Source organism: Carcharhinus amblyrhynchos, chromosome 1 (genome assembly GCF_965287045.1).
Source record: "Carcharhinus amblyrhynchos chromosome 1, sCarAmb.v2.hapA, whole genome shotgun sequence".
Lineage (NCBI taxonomy): Eukaryota > Metazoa > Chordata > Chondrichthyes > Carcharhiniformes > Carcharhinidae > Carcharhinus > Carcharhinus amblyrhynchos.
The window spans coordinates 109,038,470-109,057,904 of NC_137324.1; the positions used below are offsets into that span (position 1 = coordinate 109,038,470).

A 19,435-nucleotide genomic window follows, 5' to 3' on the forward strand; every position below is an offset into this window, starting at 1 on the left:
TATTCTAACTTGTTCTGTACGTCTATAAACATCACAATTACCCATGGTCAAATACTAAACTAAAATTCCAATGTACATATCTGATAGAGAACATGGAACCAGGTGGTGATATGGCATAAGATTCTACTCTTTGAGTCTGTTTTCCTAGCTGGGGTACATTGAATTTAGTATTGATCTGTGCAAGCCAGTATACTTTTGGTTAAAAAGATAATACTTATCTTTTAAAAGGTTACATCATAGAGTGAAAAGCAATGAGATTTTGGAGTTCAAATTCACAAGACATCACGAACACATCCACAAGTGACATCTAGAAAAATCTGATCTTACCTGCTCCAAACAAACAATAGGCGCAATTGTACCATTGCATCGTGCCCGTTTTCGGGTGTGAAAACATGGTAAAATCGGGTATGAGGCTATTAACACGATCTGTGTCCACATCCACGCAGATGGCCACTTAACCAAGGCCTGCGATCCGATTTGCACCGGCGCAATGGTGATTTAAATGCATTTGCATGCATTTCAATTGAGTTAATGAACTGCCCGCCCAATTTTATCAGCATTTCCCCCCTTTGCCACTGTGTTCGCCAATCCGGAATCGTGCCAAAATGAACCTGCAGAATAAAAGTCTGTTTCGGGTGCTCCAGCTGCCGAAGAGGCGAGTTCAGAGATTCCAACAGCTCCCTGATTTGGGGGGAGGCCAGATCGTTGCCAGGTTGGGAGGGTTGAGGGAGGTGGGGAAGCAGACCGTTTTCTGGTTGGGGGGGGAGAGGGCGGAAGGCAGATTATTGGCTGGTTCGGGAGGGGAGGAGGGCAGATCATTGATTGTCTTGTTGGGGTGGGGAGGGAGGTGTCCCAGATCATTCTCTCGGGGAGTGGGGGGGAGGCCAGATGGATCTCTGGGGCGAGGGAAGGGAGGCAGGAAAAATATATCTCTGGTGGGGCGGGATGGAGGGAGGGGGGAGGCAAGGGGGTCCGGTGCCACTCTACGGGTGATCAGTGGGGGGAAGAGGGGCGGGGGGGTCACGATCGGTCTGGGTAGTGGGGGTTGGGTGGATAAGGGGGACAGTGATGTCTGTCGGGGCCACCGCTCCCTCTTTTCGCTCCCAGGCTGCTTTCTCTGCTTTCTGCAGCCCAGGACCGCTCCGACATGGGCACGCTTTTTCAATTTTTTTTTAACTGCGCAAGTGCAGTTCAGAGCTTCGATCGTTCCGGCAGCACTAAGCCCTGCCCTTAGCGTGATTCAGACCCGCGATTTGTTTTTCTAAGTGCTAATGCGGGTGCATGAAAGCAGATATCCAAGTCGGATCTGAATTGCAGCCAGATTCAGCACTTCGAATGAAAATGTTATAATCGGGCCCAATGTGTTGTAAAAATCTTCACTAAAGACACTTGATTGGTTTGCTGACACTCTTGATACTGAAAGATGATGGCCTTAGCTGAGTTGAAGAGAATTTTTCATGGCAATCACAACCATCAAGACCACTGTGTCAGATTGCTCTTCCTGCAGTAAGTTCATCCAATTAAATACTGGCAATGAGCCCACTGTTTTCGGCTTCTGCTCCAAATTCCATTCCCTAACTATCGACTCCATCTCTCTCCATGACAACTGTCTGGGTCTAAACCAGACTGTTCGTAACCTTGGCAACATAATTGATCCAGATGTGAGCTTCCAATTACATATTTGTTCCATTACTTTTCCCACACGCATTGCCCAACTTTGCTCTTGCCTAACCCTTCATTCTTGATATGTTACTTTTAGACTTGACAATTCCAAAGCACCTTTGGCTGGCTTCCCATCCATTAGAAACTTGGGGTCACCCAAAATGCTGGTGCCTGTGTTCTAACTTGCATCATGTCTTGTTACCCATATTTCTTGTGCCCACTTGATCTATACAGGCTTCCAGTTAAGCAACATCTTGCCTTCAAAATTCTCATCCTTATTTGCAAACCACTCTATGGCCTTACCTCTTCCTATCTCAGTGATATCCTCCAGCTCCATAAGTGGGTTAGGTTGACTGGCCATTCTAAATTGACCGTAATGTCAGGGGGATTAGCAGGGTAAATGGAATTGGGCCTGGGTGGGATTGTGGTCAGTGTAGACTCAGTGAACCGAGTTGCCTCCTTCTGCACTGTAGGGATTCTAAGATTCTACAAACTCACACATAGTGTGATATAAATGTAAACTTGTTGTTATATTAATTTTTCCCTCAGAACAAAATTATTTGAAACACAAGTCATTCAACCAAGAGGTCTCTAGAATATAAAAGTAGAAATGGTGACATGAGTTAGAAAAGACCTCTGTTGCAGTTCAGTATGCAGTTTTGAGTTCTGTGACACGGAAAGGATGTTAAGGCACTAAAAAGTTGAGTATAGATTCACCCTGATATCAAGAAATGCAAGAATGAAGAAAAGCTTGGATAAGTGGTTAGAGGAAAGCTAGTTAGATGGCTAGAACTATTGAGAGATAAACACTACCATGATCTGCTTAGGCAACTGCCAGTTTCTGTGTTGTATTTATGGCATATGATGTAAGATTGCACCAATGTTAAGCAGAAGAAAGAACAAGACGCTTACTGGGGTCAATTTAAAATTCCAACACTACAACAGTTCAAATTATGATTTAAATCAAACAAAATTGCTAGCCACAAAAATAAAAAAGTTTATAAATATTAGCTTTCCCCATAACTACCGTGCATCATACCGACCTGTATGTACTGCACAGATACAATGATGTATTTTTTAAAATTACTCAAGGGGTGTGGCGTTGCTGGCTGGGCCAGCAGTTATTTTCCACCCCTAATTGCCAGTGAGAAGCTGGTGAGGAGTGGCCTTCTTGAATCACTGCAGTCCATGTGAGGTAAGGATGAGAATTTTGAAGAGAAGATGTTGCTGAACTGGAAACCAGTTTAGATCAAGTGGGCACAAGGAAGATGGGTAAATTCATTGTACTGTTAAGGAGGACATTCCAGGATTTTGACCCCCCAGTGACAGCAGTGTGGCGACTCTCAACTGCCCTCTGAAATAGTCGAGCAAACCTGGGCAATTAGGGATGGGCAACAAATGCTGGTCTTGGCAGCGAAGCCCACATCCCACAATGAATAAAATGTGCATGCTTGCTTTCAGTGAATCATGTACTTGGGCACATGGTCCCTTTGTATGTCAACGGTTCCCAATCTATCACTATTTAAATAATACTCTGCCGTTCTGTTTCTCCACATTCTTCACATTCATCCATGTTACACTGCATCTGTCACATATTTGCCCACTCACTCAACTTGGCTAAATCATCTTTTAGCCTCTTAAAATCTTCCTCACCACTCACATTCCCACTAAATTTTGTGTCATCAGCAAACTTGGAAATGTTACTTTCATTCCCAATCCAAATTATTGATGTATATTGTGAAAAGCTGGGGCCCAAGCACTGATCTCTTCAGGACCTCACTAGCCACTGCCTGCCACTTTGAAAATGACCCATTTATCCCTACTCTCTATTCTGCTAACCAATTCTTAATCCAGGCCAATATATTACCCTCCATCTCAAGAGCACACTAACCTTTCATGTGGGACTTTATCAAAAGCTTTCTAAACGGTCATGATTGGAGGTTTGGAAGGTGCTACCAAAGGAGCTTTGGTGAGTGGCTGCAGTGCATCTTGTAGATGGTAAACACTGCTGCTACATGTGTTGATGGTGGAAGGAGACGGTGTTTGTAATGTGATGCCAATCAAGCAGGCTGCTTTGTCCTGGGTGATGTCAAGCTTCTTGAGTGTAGTTGGAGCTGTACTCATCCAGGCAAGTGGGGTGTATTCCATCACACTCCTGACCTGTGCCTTGTAAATGAGGGACAGGCTTTGAGGGGTCAAGATGTGAGTTACTCACCACAAGATTCCTACCTTCTGACTTGCACTTGTAATCGCAGTATTTACATAGCTAGTGCAGTTCAGTTTCTTGTAATGATAACGGCCCAGGATGTTGATATTTCTGGTTGAGGAAGCACCGAGAAAAGTGCTTATTTATTTATCAGTATATTTCAGTTTCATGACACATCCAGGCCATGCCCTGCTCTCTTTTAAGATGCCCCTAGGATTAGTGCGTCTTGAGACAAGGAATAAAAAGTGCATGGTCTGCATAGTAATGAGATATGCACATTCTTGCCTGTTATGTTGTAATGCTGAGAGCTTCTTCTTCTGTTCCCACTTATTGGCACAATTCTCTAGTGGAGTTTGTCCCTTCAGTTCTTATGGAGGCGCATTTTACCACATTGTCTTACATCATAGATGGAACAGGGATTAACAGGATTAGACCTCTAAACTACAGGATTTTACAGGAATGTCTAATGTTTGTGTACCACAGAAACTAAATGATTTTTCTGTAAAAATGATGCTTTTTTACTGGATCGTAACATTTCACAAATGTTACAGAGTGCAAAATCATTTGAACAACTGAATTATAGCACTGCTTTGTAATACATTACTTTTGAGGGATTTTTTTCAGTAGAATGTAGTGAGACAGTTTCATAGAATCCATAGAAATCCTACAATGCAGAAAGAGGCCTTCGGCCCATCAAGTCTGCACCGCCATAATCCCATTCAGGCCCTATCCCCATATTCCTACATATTTTACCCGCTAATCCCGCTAACCTACGGATCTCGGGACACAAAGGGGCAATTTAGCATGGCCAATTAACCTAGCCCACGCATCTTTGGACTGTGAGAGGAAACCCACAGACACGAGGAGAATGTGCAAACTCCACACAGGCAGCGACCCAAGCCAGCAATTGTACCCAGGTCCCTGGAGCTGTGAAGCAGCAGTGCTAACCACTGTGCTACCGTGCCACCATGCATCATATGAGTATTATGGTATGCCAGGATATTGACTCACTGAGTCTCAGCAGTGTCAGGAAAAGATAGATCTATTGAGCAGAAACCTGAGCCAAATTCTAAAAAGTGCTACTTTCATTGTTGTTTTCCTTCCTGTTCATACAGGCATTGCATAAATCATTAGGTTTGTGGCACTGAACAAAATCCACAGGGCAAATTTACAGTTTACCAAATGCTAATGTAAAATGGGTCACTCTAATTTTCAGATAACTTAGAGAATATTTATCAAATAGTGCGTATCAGGTTTTGTTTGGTTACAAGTGACACACAGTGAAGCTAACAATATTTTCCAATGTGGCTACTTGTAGATAGCTTCCACTCTCTACGATCCTTCGGTCAGTGGAGAGCACTGGACCTACGAGGCCCACTCTTCTCAGAGCGGAGGATAAAGTGAGTGTGAGGCTCAGGGATCTGCGAGAGCTGTCAAACAGCACACTCAGTCTGAAAAGTCCAAGAGTGATGTCATAGGAAAGCAGTAAGTTGATTGTTTGGTGTGTAACTTGATATTAGAGATGGTCTTTTAGTACCTGAAACTTAAATAACTAAATAAGGTAACAGTTAGGGAACAAAGCTAGGAGGATAAAGGAGTAAAGAAAAACTGAATCTAAAAGCAGGAGTAGATGGTTAAAAGACTGTAAGAAAGAGATTACATCTCCTAAGTGTAACATAAACAGGGCCTAGTTTTAAGGCTGATAAAATTGGATATCCTAAATTAAAGAATTGGGCATATTAAAAATCAAACACAGTCAAACCTCAGGCAGGCCAATTGTAAAATACACAAACCTGTCTAGGCCTGAATCATCAATCTCTCCTGCACCCTACTGATACTTAGCAGGAGATCATTGCACCCCATTGAAATGCACCAGCCTATCGTTAGAAGCCCAGGTCAGGCCAGACTTTCTGTCACCAAGAGTTCCTGCAGTTGGCTTCATCTGATAACAGGTCACATGTAAGCAGCAGCATGGAGATGGACACCTGAGGGCGGACCCTGGTGTCCTGTCAGGCAGACATCAAGAAGCCCACTGGTATTGGAACCCCCTCCTGGGACCTCATTGGCCAGAAGCCAGAGAAGTTTCTGGAAAGGCAAGCAGGCAGGGCATAAAGGAACACACCCGCAGACACCAGCGGGGAAAACTGGAGAAGACTCGATGAAGGAGGCGACCCTTGACCATTCAGAAGACTGACCGGAGAAGGAAGGAAGAAGCTACCATTGAGACTCACCTTCGTGACGATTGACCAGAGGGACTCAGAGAATCGAGCCTGCAGTTTTAACCAAACCATCTTTGTGGGTAGTATATCTGATTTTGGGGTATCCTCTTGTTTTATATGGGTAATTTCAGGGTTAATAGTGTTATAGTTAATAAACTTGTTGAACCTTTACTTGTGTTTGTCCTTTGTCCATCTTGCAAATAAGGGCACCAGGGTAAAACATTGGAGTAAGCAAACTGGTCTAAAGAATCAGAGGTTTTTAAAATTACAACATAAGAAAATCTAAACAGCTGTTTGGGTGAGCACAGTTGGGTAGGTATTTACTACTACTATTGATTATAATTGTTAAGATATCATTCTGTGATTCATTATTTGTAAGAAATATATTCTATAATAGCAAAGAACAGGGAAGAAAGAATTTCTGGAATGTATAGTTGATACTATTTGATATTAAAATGATTAATTTAACTTAAAGGAGTAAGCCATGACCGGAGAGCTCCAAGCTGTGGTCTACTCCTTTTGCTCCATGTGGGAGACCAGGAACGTTACCAGTGCCCAGGACATGCATGTGTGCAGGAAATGTCTCCAGCTGCAGCTCCTGGAAGCCTGAGTTTTGGAGCTGGAGTGGCATCTAGGGGCATTGTAGGGCATCTGTGAGACAGAGAGTATTATGGATAGCATGTATACAGAGGTGCTCACACTGCAGGCTCAGACTCTAAAGGCAGGAAGGGTGATAACCAGTCAGAGCAAGAGGAATAGCTAGACATCTCCTGTGACTATTCCCTTTCAAAACAGATGTACCATTTTGGATACTGTTAAGGGGAAGGGCCTCTCAGGGGATAACAGCAGCAGCCAAATTCATAGAATCATGGTTGACTCTGCTGTACAGGGGTGGAGTAAAATGTGTAGAAATGCGATAATCATAAGAGATTCAAATGTGAGGGGAAATAGATAGATGGTTCTGTGGCCACAAAGATTCCAGGATGGGATAGGACTGTGGGGCACAGCCTCAAGATAAAGGGTGGACAGTTTAGAATGGAGTTGAGGAGGAACTTCTTCACTCAAAGGGTGATGAATCTCTGGAATTCTCTGCCCGTTGAGGTGGTGGAGGCTGCCTCGCTAAATATTTTTAAGATGCGGGTTGATGGGTTTTTGATAAGCGAGGGGATTAAGGGTTATGGGGAGAGGGCGGGAATGTGGAACTGAGCAGCGACAGATCAGCCATGATCTTATTGAATGGCGGGGCAGGCTCGAAGGGCTGGATGGCCTACTCCTGCTCCTATTTCTTATGTTCTTATGTTGCCTTCCTGGTGCTAGGGTCAAGGATGTCTCAGAGCAGTTGCAAGACATTCTGAAGGGGGACAGTGATCAGCAACTTGTCATGGTGCATAATGGTACAAATGACATTGGTAAAAAAGGGATGAGGTCCTAATAGGGAGCCACAAAGCAAGCTGATAAGTCAGACCTCAAAAGTAGTTATCACAGGATTACTACCAGTGCCACATTCTAGTCAGAGTGGAAACAACAGGATATAAAGGATGAATATGTGGCTGCAAAGTGGTGTGGGGGGGGTAGGTTTCAGATTCCTGGATGAAACCCTGGGGGAATTCAGATTGGGACCGGTTCTGGAGGAGGTGGGACCTTTACAAACAGGATGGGTTACACCTGGGCAGGAATAGGACTGATTTCCTTGGGGGAGGGTACTTGCTAGACTGCATGGGGAGGCTTTAAACTAATGTGGCAGGGGAATGGTAACCAATGCAAGGATTCAGAGCAGGAGGAGTCAAGAACAAGATAAAAAGGCAGTAAGGAGATTGAGCAAAGTGATAGGCATAGAAATCAAGGACCAGAATCAGATAAGCACACAGTAAAAAAAATAGGAGCAGGATAAGGAACAGTAAAAGGACTAGCCTTAAGGATTTGTACCTGAACACTTGCAGCATTCAAAATAAAAATGATGAATTGGTTGCATTGGTTAGGTGTAAAGGGTGTGATAATAGTTGGGATTGTGGAGATGTGGCTTCAAGGTGACCAAGGACTGAAGGACAGACAGAAAGGAAAAGGTGGTGGAGTTGCATTGTTGACTAAAGAAGATATTGACACAATATTGAGGAAATATATTAGTACAGATGATGTGGAATCTGAATGGGTCAAGTTAAAGAACACCAAGGAGCAAAAGAACATTTGCAAGTGTGGTATACAGACCACCGAACTGTAGTGGTAATATGGAGAAAAGCATCAGACAGGAAATCAGAGATGCATGTGATAAAGAAACATCAGTGATTAGGGGTGACATTAATTTGCATATAGATAGGGACAGTCAAATTAATCACATTACAACAAAGGAGGAATTTCTGGAATGTATATAGAATGGTCTTTAGTTTTGGTGAGGAGCTGAAGGAAATCAGTGTTAATAGAAAAACGTTTTTTGGGGAAATCAATGGGATTGAAGGCAGATAAATCTTCAGGGTCTGATAATCTTCATCCCACAGTACTTAAGGAAATAGCCGTAGAAATAGTAGATCTATTCGTGGTCATTTTCCAAAATATTTTGGACGCTGGAATGGTTTCTACAGATTGAAGAGTAGCCCACTATTCAAAAGGGGACGTAGAGAGAAAACAGGGAACTATAGACCAGGAGCCTAATATAGTAGGTAAGTTGCTAGAGTCCATTATCAAGGATTTCAGAGCACAGCATTTGGAAAGCAGTGGTATAATCAGTCAAAATTATATATATTAATGATTTGGACGAGATAACTAAACATATTATCTCCAAATTTGCAAATGATACAAGGTTGGGTGGGATGGTGAGCTATAAGGAGGATGCAGAGATGCTTCAGTGTGATTTGGACAGGCTGAATGAGTGGGCATATGCATGGCAGATAAATGTGGGTAAATGTTAAGTTATCCACTTTGGTAGCAAAAATAGAAAGGCAGATTATTATTTGAATGGATGTAAATTGAGTGAGTTGGATATTCAGCAAGACCTTTGTGTCCTCATGCATCAGTTGCTGAAAGTAAGCATGCAGGTACAGCAGGAAATGGTATGTTGGCCTATACCGCGAGCGGATTTGAATATTGGAATAGCAATGTTTTACTGCATTCGTATAAGGCATCGGTGAGACCACACCTGGAGTATATATGTAGTTTTGTTGTCCTTATCTTGTGCAAGAGGCAGGATCTCATAGAAACTTATAAAATTCTAACAGGGTTAGATTCAGGAAGAATGTTCCCAATGGCGGGGGAGTCCAGAACTAGAAGGCCATAGTTCAAGGATAATGAGTAAACCTTTTAGGACTGAGGTGAGGAGAAATTTCTTTACCCAGATAGCGGGTGCAATTCCACTGTGGAATTCACAACCGCAGAAAGTAGCTGAGGCCAAAAGGTTGTGTGAATTCAAGAAGGAATTAGATGTAGCTCTTAGGGCTAACAGGTTCAGGATATTGAATTTGATGATCATCCATGATTGTAATGAATGGCAGAGTAGGCTCATAGGGCCAAATGGCCAACTCCTGCCTCTATTTTCTATGTATGTTTCTACATATCATTGTTTGCGGTGTCTGTGAATATACCATCATTATAATTTTGAACAATATTACTAATATTGCCACGGGCTGATGTAATTCTGTTTGCGAGAACCTATGGAATTCCTCCCATGCTATGTAGCAGGAAAAATACATATTTTGTTTGTGATTTAATTTCTTTACAGTTTGTGGGACTAACAAATATTAATCAAAACATTTTGAAATGAACATTTCGACACATGTATCAAATCCACAAGATAATTCGTGGAGTTAGGTTTAAAAATGTTAAAATTAGCAAAGAGCAGCATAGGCATATTAACTGCAAGAAACAGAGGCTCAACATACCTCTTGCATTTCCTGAAATTGTGAACTTGTTTGGGCTTTGCCCAGTCCATAAACCTATAAAGCCAATGAAAGTTGTTCCTTTGTAGACGATCTGAATGAAAGATTTGAATTAAAATAGACACACAGTTCACATTTCAGCAGCAAATAACACAGCATTTTTTTTATGGAATACAGTCTATCATCTGAATGAAAAATGTTAAGCAGCTCATCAGCAAAGAGAGGAATGTTCTACTGCAATGAATGACTGACTCATGGCAAGGGAGAGGAAGACTAAAGTAAGGCCAAATAATTAACATATTAGCTTTGGAATTGATGTGGTAAAGTGTGCTACCTGCATTTAATTATCCGTCCACTGTGAAACGACTAAGTATTGTATTTTCCAGTCAGAAAAATAATTAATACTTAAGAGCATTTTCACAACCAGGAACAACATTTCAATGTTACACATGATACAAGTTATGCAAGAACTGTACTGTTAACCATTCCAAGCAGGTAAAATAAGCATTGGCCAGAATTATGCATTGTCTGTCCAAACCCCCTTCTCCTCCATAAGGCTAGTCTGTAACCTTTTGTTTTGCTTCCAGGGAGTGCTGACCCTTGTTCTGCTATCAGCACATTCTATTATCTGACATTTATGTACACATCAGCACCTTCCTTAGTCTTTCTCACAACCGTTGCCATCCTTTTGTCGTGTCCATGTCATCTTTGTCCAATCTCTCCTGAGCTCCCACCCTATCCCTGACCTATTATGCTTCACCGGCTCTCTTCAACAGTACAAAACCCATCCCATTTCTACCTTGCTTCATCTCTGAAGATGATTCACAGACTCACAACATTAACTTTTTCCATAGATGCTGCTGACCTGCTGGGGTTTTCCAACACTTTGTTTTTATTTCAGATTTCCAGCATCCACAATGATTTCCTTTAGTTTTAGCTAAAATGTAAATTGACCTGACCAGACGGCAAGGTGCACAAATATTTACTATGTATCGAACATGCACTCATCCATCATCCGATGGTCAGTTGACACTGCCAGGGGGCTGCCCAATACCTTGTTCCAATAGCTTCCAATGTTGAACATGCCACCCTCCAGCATTCTTTGGGCAGGATGATGGTCTGTAAGCTGCCCTTGCTGCTAATTGGTGGCAATTAATATATTATTGTGCGTGGATGCACAGAAGGCCCAGAAGTTGGAATGTCGTCAATGTCCAGGTGCAGAACCTGCCGTCAGCAAGTGGCCATCTTACTTAGCCTATCTAGGCCTGAGGGCTTTTACTCCCCAACACCCACATTCACTGTGAAATTACATTTCATGGCAGGACAGAAAGACACCATTGGGCCTATCGAGCTTGTTCCACCGCTCCAATCACATCGAATGCCACCTCTCTCGCTCATCTTCTGAAACCTTGAACATTTCTCTTTTTCACGTAACTAATTCCCTTTAAAAACTCACCAGCAAGTTTCTGCTCCCATAATTGTGTTCGATAGGGATTTACACTTTCAAAGTACTTTTGTGCAAGGAATCTTCTTTCTAACTTTGTCACTATTTTTTAAATTTGCTTCTGGGGAGAAGGCATCTATAATAAGGCCAGAGTTTATTGTCCATCTCTAACTTCCATTGAGAAAGTGGTAGTACGTTAGTTATTACCCATCTCACTGACCAATGGAAATAATCTTTCATGCTTTATCCTCATAAGCTTAAAGGTGTCACGCCACTCTTCAATCTTCTCAAGTTTAAGAAAAGTGGTAATTCGTTTTAAGTCTAATTTCTGAATATAATGCTATCATTTCCACTGATGAGCTAAGATTATTCTCAAAAGATATCTGAAAAATGTATTTTAGTCTAGCAAAGCAAACTGAGACATTCCCCTATAGATTTTTTTTAAAAATACACGTTATCATTTTAAGGCAACACCTACCTGACCATTCTTTACAAATTGTAGGTCAACTGTGAGAGATCTTAAAATATCACTGAAGGCATAATCCATATTTCTACCATGGTATATGTTTCCTCTTGAATCTTGAGCAACAATGCTAGTGCAAAAACTGAGGACAGTAATATGAGTTACACATTTGATCAGACACCAAATACTTGAGTATTAACACAGCAACATGCAGTTATTCAGAATCTTAAGAGTTGTATTAAAAATGATGATGTACAAGCAAAAGCAGATATTGGGATACATAGCTAGTAGCCCCCTCAAAGAGGTGCATTTGTCATGATAACAAATCTTATCCCTGAATTACTTGCAGGCATATTGAACTTTTAAGTAAGTCGTGTTCATAAAAAAAAGAACTTGCAAGCAAAAACTGCCTGAGAATGGAAAGTAAACGATTTGCAAGAAAATTCCATCAAGGATTACATTTGACTAACTAGTCCACAGAGAACAGAATGACAAAACCTTGTTCTGACAGAGACACTTCAAAGGAGGAGATGCAATGCAAAAACGGGACTGTAAACTCCTATGGAGGTAATTGAGGGTGTTTGCCATCTCAGCAGAAAACATCTCCTGTGAATTATATCTCAGGCTGTGGACCTGATAGGAGTTGAAATAAAGCAGTTCTGGGCAAAAGAGATGTTTGTGTTTCTCCCTTTCTAATAATGCCCACAAAAAGGGGTAAACTCTGATCTCAGTGTACTAGTCTGGTTTCTAGTTCTAAAGTGCCAGTGTGTGCTGTGAGGACTACAGCTGAAGAATATCTTCTAGATAACTGTGCACTTGCAGGTAACAAAGTTTCTTGCACTCTCTGATTGCTGGAGTCAGGAGCTGCCCATCAGTTACGGTTGGCAAAGAGAGGGGATAATGCACAACAGACTGGAGTCAGAGGAACAGAGTGCCCATTTTATCTGATGTGCTCAGAGTTCATTTTATACCAAAAGTTCGTAGCTATTTTCCCATAAACCGGGAAATACAGGTTTCTAGGTGTTCAGATCACCAACAATCTGTTCTGGTTCCTCCACACTGATGCTACAGTTAAGAAAGCCCACTAACACCTCTACTTTCTCAGAAGGCTAAGGAAATTTGGCATGTCCACTATGACTCTCACCAATTTTTCCAGATGCACCACAGAAAGCATCCTTTCCAGATGTATCACAGCTTGTATGGCTCCTGCTCTGTCCAAGACCGCAAGAAACTTGTGAATGAAGCCCAGTCCATCAAGCCAACCAACCTCCCATCCATTGACCCCATCTAAACTTGCTGCTGCCTCGGAAAAGCAGCCAGCATATACAATGACCCCATGCACTCCAGACATACTCTCTTCCACCTTCTTCCATCAGAAAAAAGGTACAAGTCTGAGAGCATGTACCAAGAACAGCTTCCTCCCTGTTGCCATCAAGCTTTTGAATGAACTTGTCATATATTAAGCTGAACTTCCTCTACCATATCTGTACCTGCTGCACCTTACTCTTTCCTTCACCCCATGTTCTCTGAATGATATGCTTTGTCAGTATAGTGCACAAGAAACAATACTTTTCACTGTATTCCAATACAGGTGACAATAATAAATCAAATCAAAATACAAAGGCAAAGTGAGGAAGGGTTAGTTGCCTACATTTTCCAGTTGTTATTGTTTTAACACTAGTATTAATCCAGTTACATGGGTCAGTGCTGGTGTTAACATAACACCGACTGGAAAATCTAGGTCAGCACAAAGTACCTTGACAGGTCACTACTTGTTCATATCACACTGTTTTCTTCACCGTTACATCTTAAGGTATAAGGTACATTTTCAGATTGTTCATATTATCTGGTCTTGTAACAGATTTTGTCTGTCCAAGAATAAGACTTTAATGAAAAAATGTGAATGTTCCAAGGTAAATTATTCCCAAGCAACTACAGATCCAACTCCTGTTTGGATAAGAACATTTGACTGTGTAACGAGTTCCACAGGACAAACTGAAGTAGTGCCAGTGGAAAATTGATCAAAGTTTAACAATTTTGATTGTTAAGTGTTAAAGAATGTCAAAGAATATTTACCCAGAGATTTCATAAACAAGGTTCATAAGAATTCCATCTCCAAGCTTTAAACCTAGGGCTTTACATATTCCTTGAATTTCTGCTTCATAGGGTTGTGGTAATATATTGCCTAGCTGAGTTGCTAGCTGTTCAACAATGGAAATCACCCACTTTGGAGCAACTGAACTGTAACACAAAAATTTGATTGTTTTAAGAGTATTTGTCATAAATTTTCTTAAAATGCAGTTGAAAAATAAACTTGCATGAACAGTTAATTTTTTAAACAGATCAGCTGGCTCACAGTGGAACAGAGAGGTTTCAATAAACAAATTTTGTCCCTGACAATACAAAACCTGTATCTTTTCCATAATCTGTCTTAAGCAAAGATGGCTGGACATGGATTACAAGTTATTCTACTTGCACCATCATGTTGAATAATTTAAGTTGCCTTGTACTATCCCGCCAAACTCTCTTTGAAAACAAAATCTGCAGGCCACAGACCAAAAGAATAAGATTTCAAAATATTGATTGACAATTATATCAAGATGCAAAGCACAAATACTTGGGAAAGACTGAATGCATAAAACTTACATTCTGTAATGAGAAAGTCTGGAAAGGTTCAATTATCTTTCGTAACAACTTTTTCAAATAGAAAGACAAATGTCTGATTAAAAGGCAGCGAATTCTGTTGGATTTCATATTTTTGCAAACCTTGTATTATCAATTCCCGGCGGCAGGCAAGATATGACACTACAGCATGGTGGCCCTGTGGTTAGCACCGCTGTCTCACAACGTTGATTCCCAGCTTGGGCCACTGTCTCTGTAGAGTTTGCATGCTCTCCCCCTGTCTGCGTGGGTTTCCTCTGGGTGCTCCGGTTTCCTCCCACAGTCTGAAGGATGTGCTGGTTAGGTGCATTAGCTATGCTAAATTTCTCAGCGTATCTGAACAGGCACCGGGTGACTAGGGGATTTTCACAGTAACTTCATTGCAGTGTTAATGTAAGTTTACTTGTGACAATAATAAATAACCTTAAAAAAAATTGCCATATTTTGAAATGAAAGTGCAAGAGGGAAGTGGTAATCTTCCATTGAACATCTGTGATCTGACTGAACAGGCCAAGCAACTGTACATCGCCTTAACCAGTCAGATTGAATGAAGCACTGTGAAATTTAAAGTGTGCAATTACTGAATTGTAAATGTTGTGGCACCTGTGTATAAATAATACCAATGCGATCAGCCTCATTGCTATTTTGTCAGCATTATCTTTTGACACATTGCAGAACAAAAGACGTTGTCAGAGCTCTTCATCTTACACTCATCAGGACAATTTGTAAGAATACCAAATTGTAAAGAAAACAACAATTTATATTGCATGAGAAAAAAAGTGCTGATAGGTCAGCAAGTGAACTCTAATTGGTAGAAACTTTGCAATTAACTGTCAACTATCAGTTAACTGATGCATTCTCCATGACAATGCCTTTAACTGAATCTAGAGGGGTGACAGCTGTTGGGAGATGTGGGAAGGGTGGATGCTGTCGGGGAATGAAGAGGTAAGTACTGTCAGGATATGAGAGAGGAGTGAACGTTGTCAGAGGGTGTGAAAGGAGTGAACACTGTTGGGGGATGTGAGAGGGGTAAATGCTGTTGGAGATGAGAGGGGGATGAATGCTGTCCGGGAATGTGAGAGGGGTGAGCCCTGTCAGGGGCAACACAGTGATTAGCACTGCAGGCTCATAGTGCCAGGGACCTAGGTTTGATTCTTGGCATGGGTTACTGCCTGTGTAGGGTTTGCACATTCTCTTGTATCTGCGTAGGTTTCTTCCAGATGCTCCGGTTTTCTCCCACAGTCCAAAGATGAGCAGGTTAGTGGATTGGCCATGCTAAATTGCCTTTAGTGTCAGGGGGAGTAGCTCAGGTAAATGCATGGGGTTATAGGGATAGGACTTGTGTGGGATTGTGGTCGGTGCAGACTCGATGGGCCAAGTGGCTTCCTTCTGTACTGTGGGATTCTATGTGGAAAGGGGGAATATGTTAGGGGATAAGGAAGCAGGGAACAGCATAGGGGTGAGGGAGGAGGTGAACATTGTTGGGGGCGGCTTGGGTGAGCATTGTCCGCAGGTAATTGTACAGTGTTGGGGATGACAGCTCCATTTAAAAACAACACAAGTAAATCAATTCAAAACATTGTAAATGGAAAGACTGAGTAAAGTGAGCAGTGGGCACACACTCTCCACTGCTGACAGAAAGGTTGGGACCAGGGAGACTTCACACCAATCTAGCCAATAAATGAGACTAAACAATATACTAACTACCTGGCACAATCATGGCCACTACAGAAAAGTAACATCCAAAGTACAACAGGCCATAAATGAAAGTTTGCACAATGTAAAAACTGGGAAGAAAAATGACACCGGAAAGAACAATCAAACAGAAAGACTAATAAAATTGCATCACGTTAAAAATGAGAGTGATCAGAGTGGCTGAATGTTCCAAGTAGAAATACATAACCATATAGACAATGCAGAAAGCAGCACTGAGGGGCTGGCTGCCTGGGACAGCAACTCCTTTCCTCACCCGATCACTTGCTGCACGATCTTGCGCAACTGCACCGCATCATAATGTTTCAACACCGGCTCCCAGCGCTGGGCAGGCGGCAGCTCCAAACTCACATTGAAACTCGGAGGAGAGAAATCCCCCCGGCTCCCAGGGAATAAACAGAGTAACAACAACTGTAAATACAGCAACATTTCTACAGGGACCAAGAAGCAAAGTATATATTAACTCCGGTTCAGTAATAAGGAAGTCATTTTAATGCACCGCCTCCATCGACAGGAAGTCCAACCTCTTTGCCAAATGTGTCAAGGAGTTGCTGCTTGCTCCATGTAATGTGAGCACCCAGCGTCTTATGCTCCCTTATTGAAGCCCCCTTGCCATGGAAGGGGCAAACCCTACTTCATTCACAGCTGTCAAACGTTCTTGAAAATTAGAATTAAAAAGACTCACAAATGCTCACCGTCAAGAGCTTGCTGCAAGATGCTGGTTTTGGAGTTGGGGGCACATTAGCCCTCAAAAGGCCAGGAGGGGAGGGTGCAGGAGTGAACTTGGATAAGGTGGCAGGTTAAAACATCCGAGTCCAGATCTCAACCCATCTACTTGTGGTTTTAATGGACGAGTTGACCCACCCTGTCCTTTCAACAAGGCCTCCAATCTCCTGCAGAAAGTGGCGGCGTTGGCACTTGCTATATTGTATGTGCTAACCCTTCCCTGTCTAAAACACATTTGGTAGAGGCGTGGTAAAATGCAGCCCATATTTGTCTCATACCACAGCTTAGTGGAGGTGAGCGCTCAGAGGGAAGTCATTGAGAGCTACAAATGATATGTACTCAGTACTGTGAGGGGAAGAAGTAATTATTCCCAGGCGTAATACACACCTCTGTACAGCCACTGTGAAGGCTGTTGGTGATCCTTTAAATCCTGCACCATCAATTGCAATCTCAAATCATCATCATCCCACTCACCATCCCTAATTAAATGATGATCCTGAGGCAGGTTCCTATTTTGGGCACCTTTGGAACACCTCTGATAAGGAAGCAGTCCAAGGCCCACATGCACCAATATATGGACAATATTCAGGCCTGCAATAAGTGGCTGTAACATTCATGCCACATAGGTATCAGAAAATGAGCATCCCCAACAAGAGAGGGTCCAACCATTTCTCATTGACATTCAATGGCATTACCATCCCTGAATCCCCCACTACCAGCAACCTGAGAGTTGACATTGACCAGACACAGAACTGGGCCATCCACATAATTACTCTGGTTACAAGAGCAGATTAGGGGCTAGGAATCCAAGGGAGTAGTTGACTCCCCAAAGCCTGTACAACGTGCAATCCCTCTCCCTTATCTCTCAAAATCTGGCTACCCAATCTCTGCCTCCCTCTTTAGAGCCTACCAGCCAGACCCCATCGATACCCTACATTTGCCTTCAGTCTGGCCTCCATAAGTTCTTCTTTGGATTCTGCCAAGTCACAGCAGTGGCCACCACTGAACAATTGAAGGGAATTCTGAATTTTTTTCTCCCCATTTCATTCTGTCAAGGACAATTGTAACTCCCCAATTACTGCTCCCATAGTGGTCAGCTAATTTAGCAGACTGGAACCTGGGAAGGTCTGATCTGTATTATTCAGTAACCCATCATTTGGTGCTAGTATCCACTAAACCATCAGGAAAGCATGACCTCAGAAGTTTAAACATTCCCTACAAGTTGCTTTAGGGTTCACAAAGTTCATGTGATCAAGTGGCTAGTTCTTAATTCTGTACATTTTTCTGCTTCCTTCTTCATCAAGCAAAAATTACAATTTTGTTTTGAATTTTTGTCTTCAGCAAGGTGTAGTGTTAATCTTGGAAAATGTAACACTTCTTATTTAGGCAATAAGTGTTCGCATCAAATCCAGGATTGAAGGATCAGCTTCCTCTAGTCTGGCCTCACTGCCTCCATCATAATCCCTGAAGGACACTGAGCTGCACCAGTGCGACCCGTCCATTACCCACCCTGCAATCCCAGAATGAGACTGCTTACCTACTGACAACGAGTGCTACATTTAAGTGCTTACTAGAAACATGATGGAGATTGCTCCAATTAATTTTACTCGGATGGTCAAAGCAGTCAGGACACTTTCAGCTGAGCAGTATGGGTCGAAGTTGGTATAAAGGTGAACAGCCACTGTCCCCATCAGCATTTCTCTTAGCAATGGATCAATACTTCAGTAGATAAGGCAATTTTAGAAAAAAGTAGAGGAAAAAATATGCATTGCTTATGTTCACAATTGCAATTTATTTCATAGATCAGTTACTGTACAAATATTATATTGAGAATATATTCAAGTCTTTAGAAATATCCTCAACAGTGCGATGTTTTGGTTGCAACATCCTTATTTTGTTTGGAAAGAATAAAATTCTGGAAATGTCCTAAAATTTCTGGATTCACTTTGAGTGTTTTTTCCTCTTCAAGAGGGCATCCCGCAAAGCAATCTGTCAAAAGAAATGTAACTTGTTATCTGTGTAGACAGTCCATGTGCAGTGATCATCCTGCTCTAATATTATGAGCCATGTAATAACAGTTTATAATATCTGCAGAAAATACAACATTTGATTGTACACACATCCTATATCTCACACTCAGTAACCATTCTGTAACATTTGTGTAGATGTTCTGGAAATTTCTTGGGCCTAACCATACGAATTAGAAGCAGGAGTAGGCCATTTGGCCCCTTGAGCCTGCTCCACCATTCAATGAGATTATGACTGATCTGATTATGAAGTATTCAGTAAGAACTACATCCACGTTTTCTACTTCCACACACGTTACCTTTTCTGTCTTTAATTGGCTCTACTCTTTCCTTAGTATTTATAAGACAGTTTTGACTTTTCCTTTGTTCCATTTGCCAATATTATTTCATGCCCTCCCTTTATTAATTTATTTTCTAATTTCACCCGTTGACCTTTCTTCCTCTAGGC

The 19,435-nt window shown here is 41.9% G+C and overlaps 2 protein-coding genes across 4 annotated transcripts in view; both read right to left on the bottom strand.

Moving 5' to 3' along the window:
• LOC145344066 (N-acylethanolamine-hydrolyzing acid amidase-like) overlaps positions 1-16,729 on the bottom strand; it is a 34,689-nt gene extending 17,960 nt beyond the window's left edge. The window contains exons 1-4 of the mRNA XM_080190857.1: positions 16,491-16,729; positions 13,937-14,101; positions 11,876-12,002; positions 9,957-10,047 (exon numbers count right to left, since the gene is read on the bottom strand). Coding sequence (XP_080046983.1) covers positions 9,957-10,047; positions 11,876-12,002; positions 13,937-14,101; positions 16,491-16,663 — 556 coding nt within the window. The 5' untranslated portion in view covers positions 16,664-16,729. The remainder of the gene's footprint in view (positions 1-9,956; positions 10,048-11,875; positions 12,003-13,936; positions 14,102-16,490) is intronic.
• A 2,009-nt stretch (positions 16,730-18,738) lies between these two features.
• The window catches only part of sdad1 (SDA1 domain containing 1), a 53,643-nt gene continuing 52,946 nt past the window's right edge, over positions 18,739-19,435 (bottom strand). For all 3 annotated transcript variants that reach the window (XM_080190833.1, XM_080190843.1, XM_080190825.1), the window contains exon 21: positions 18,739-18,949. In XM_080190833.1, the coding sequence (XP_080046959.1) occupies positions 18,902-18,949 (48 nt within the window). In that variant the 3' untranslated portion in view covers positions 18,739-18,901. The remainder of the gene's footprint in view (positions 18,950-19,435) is intronic.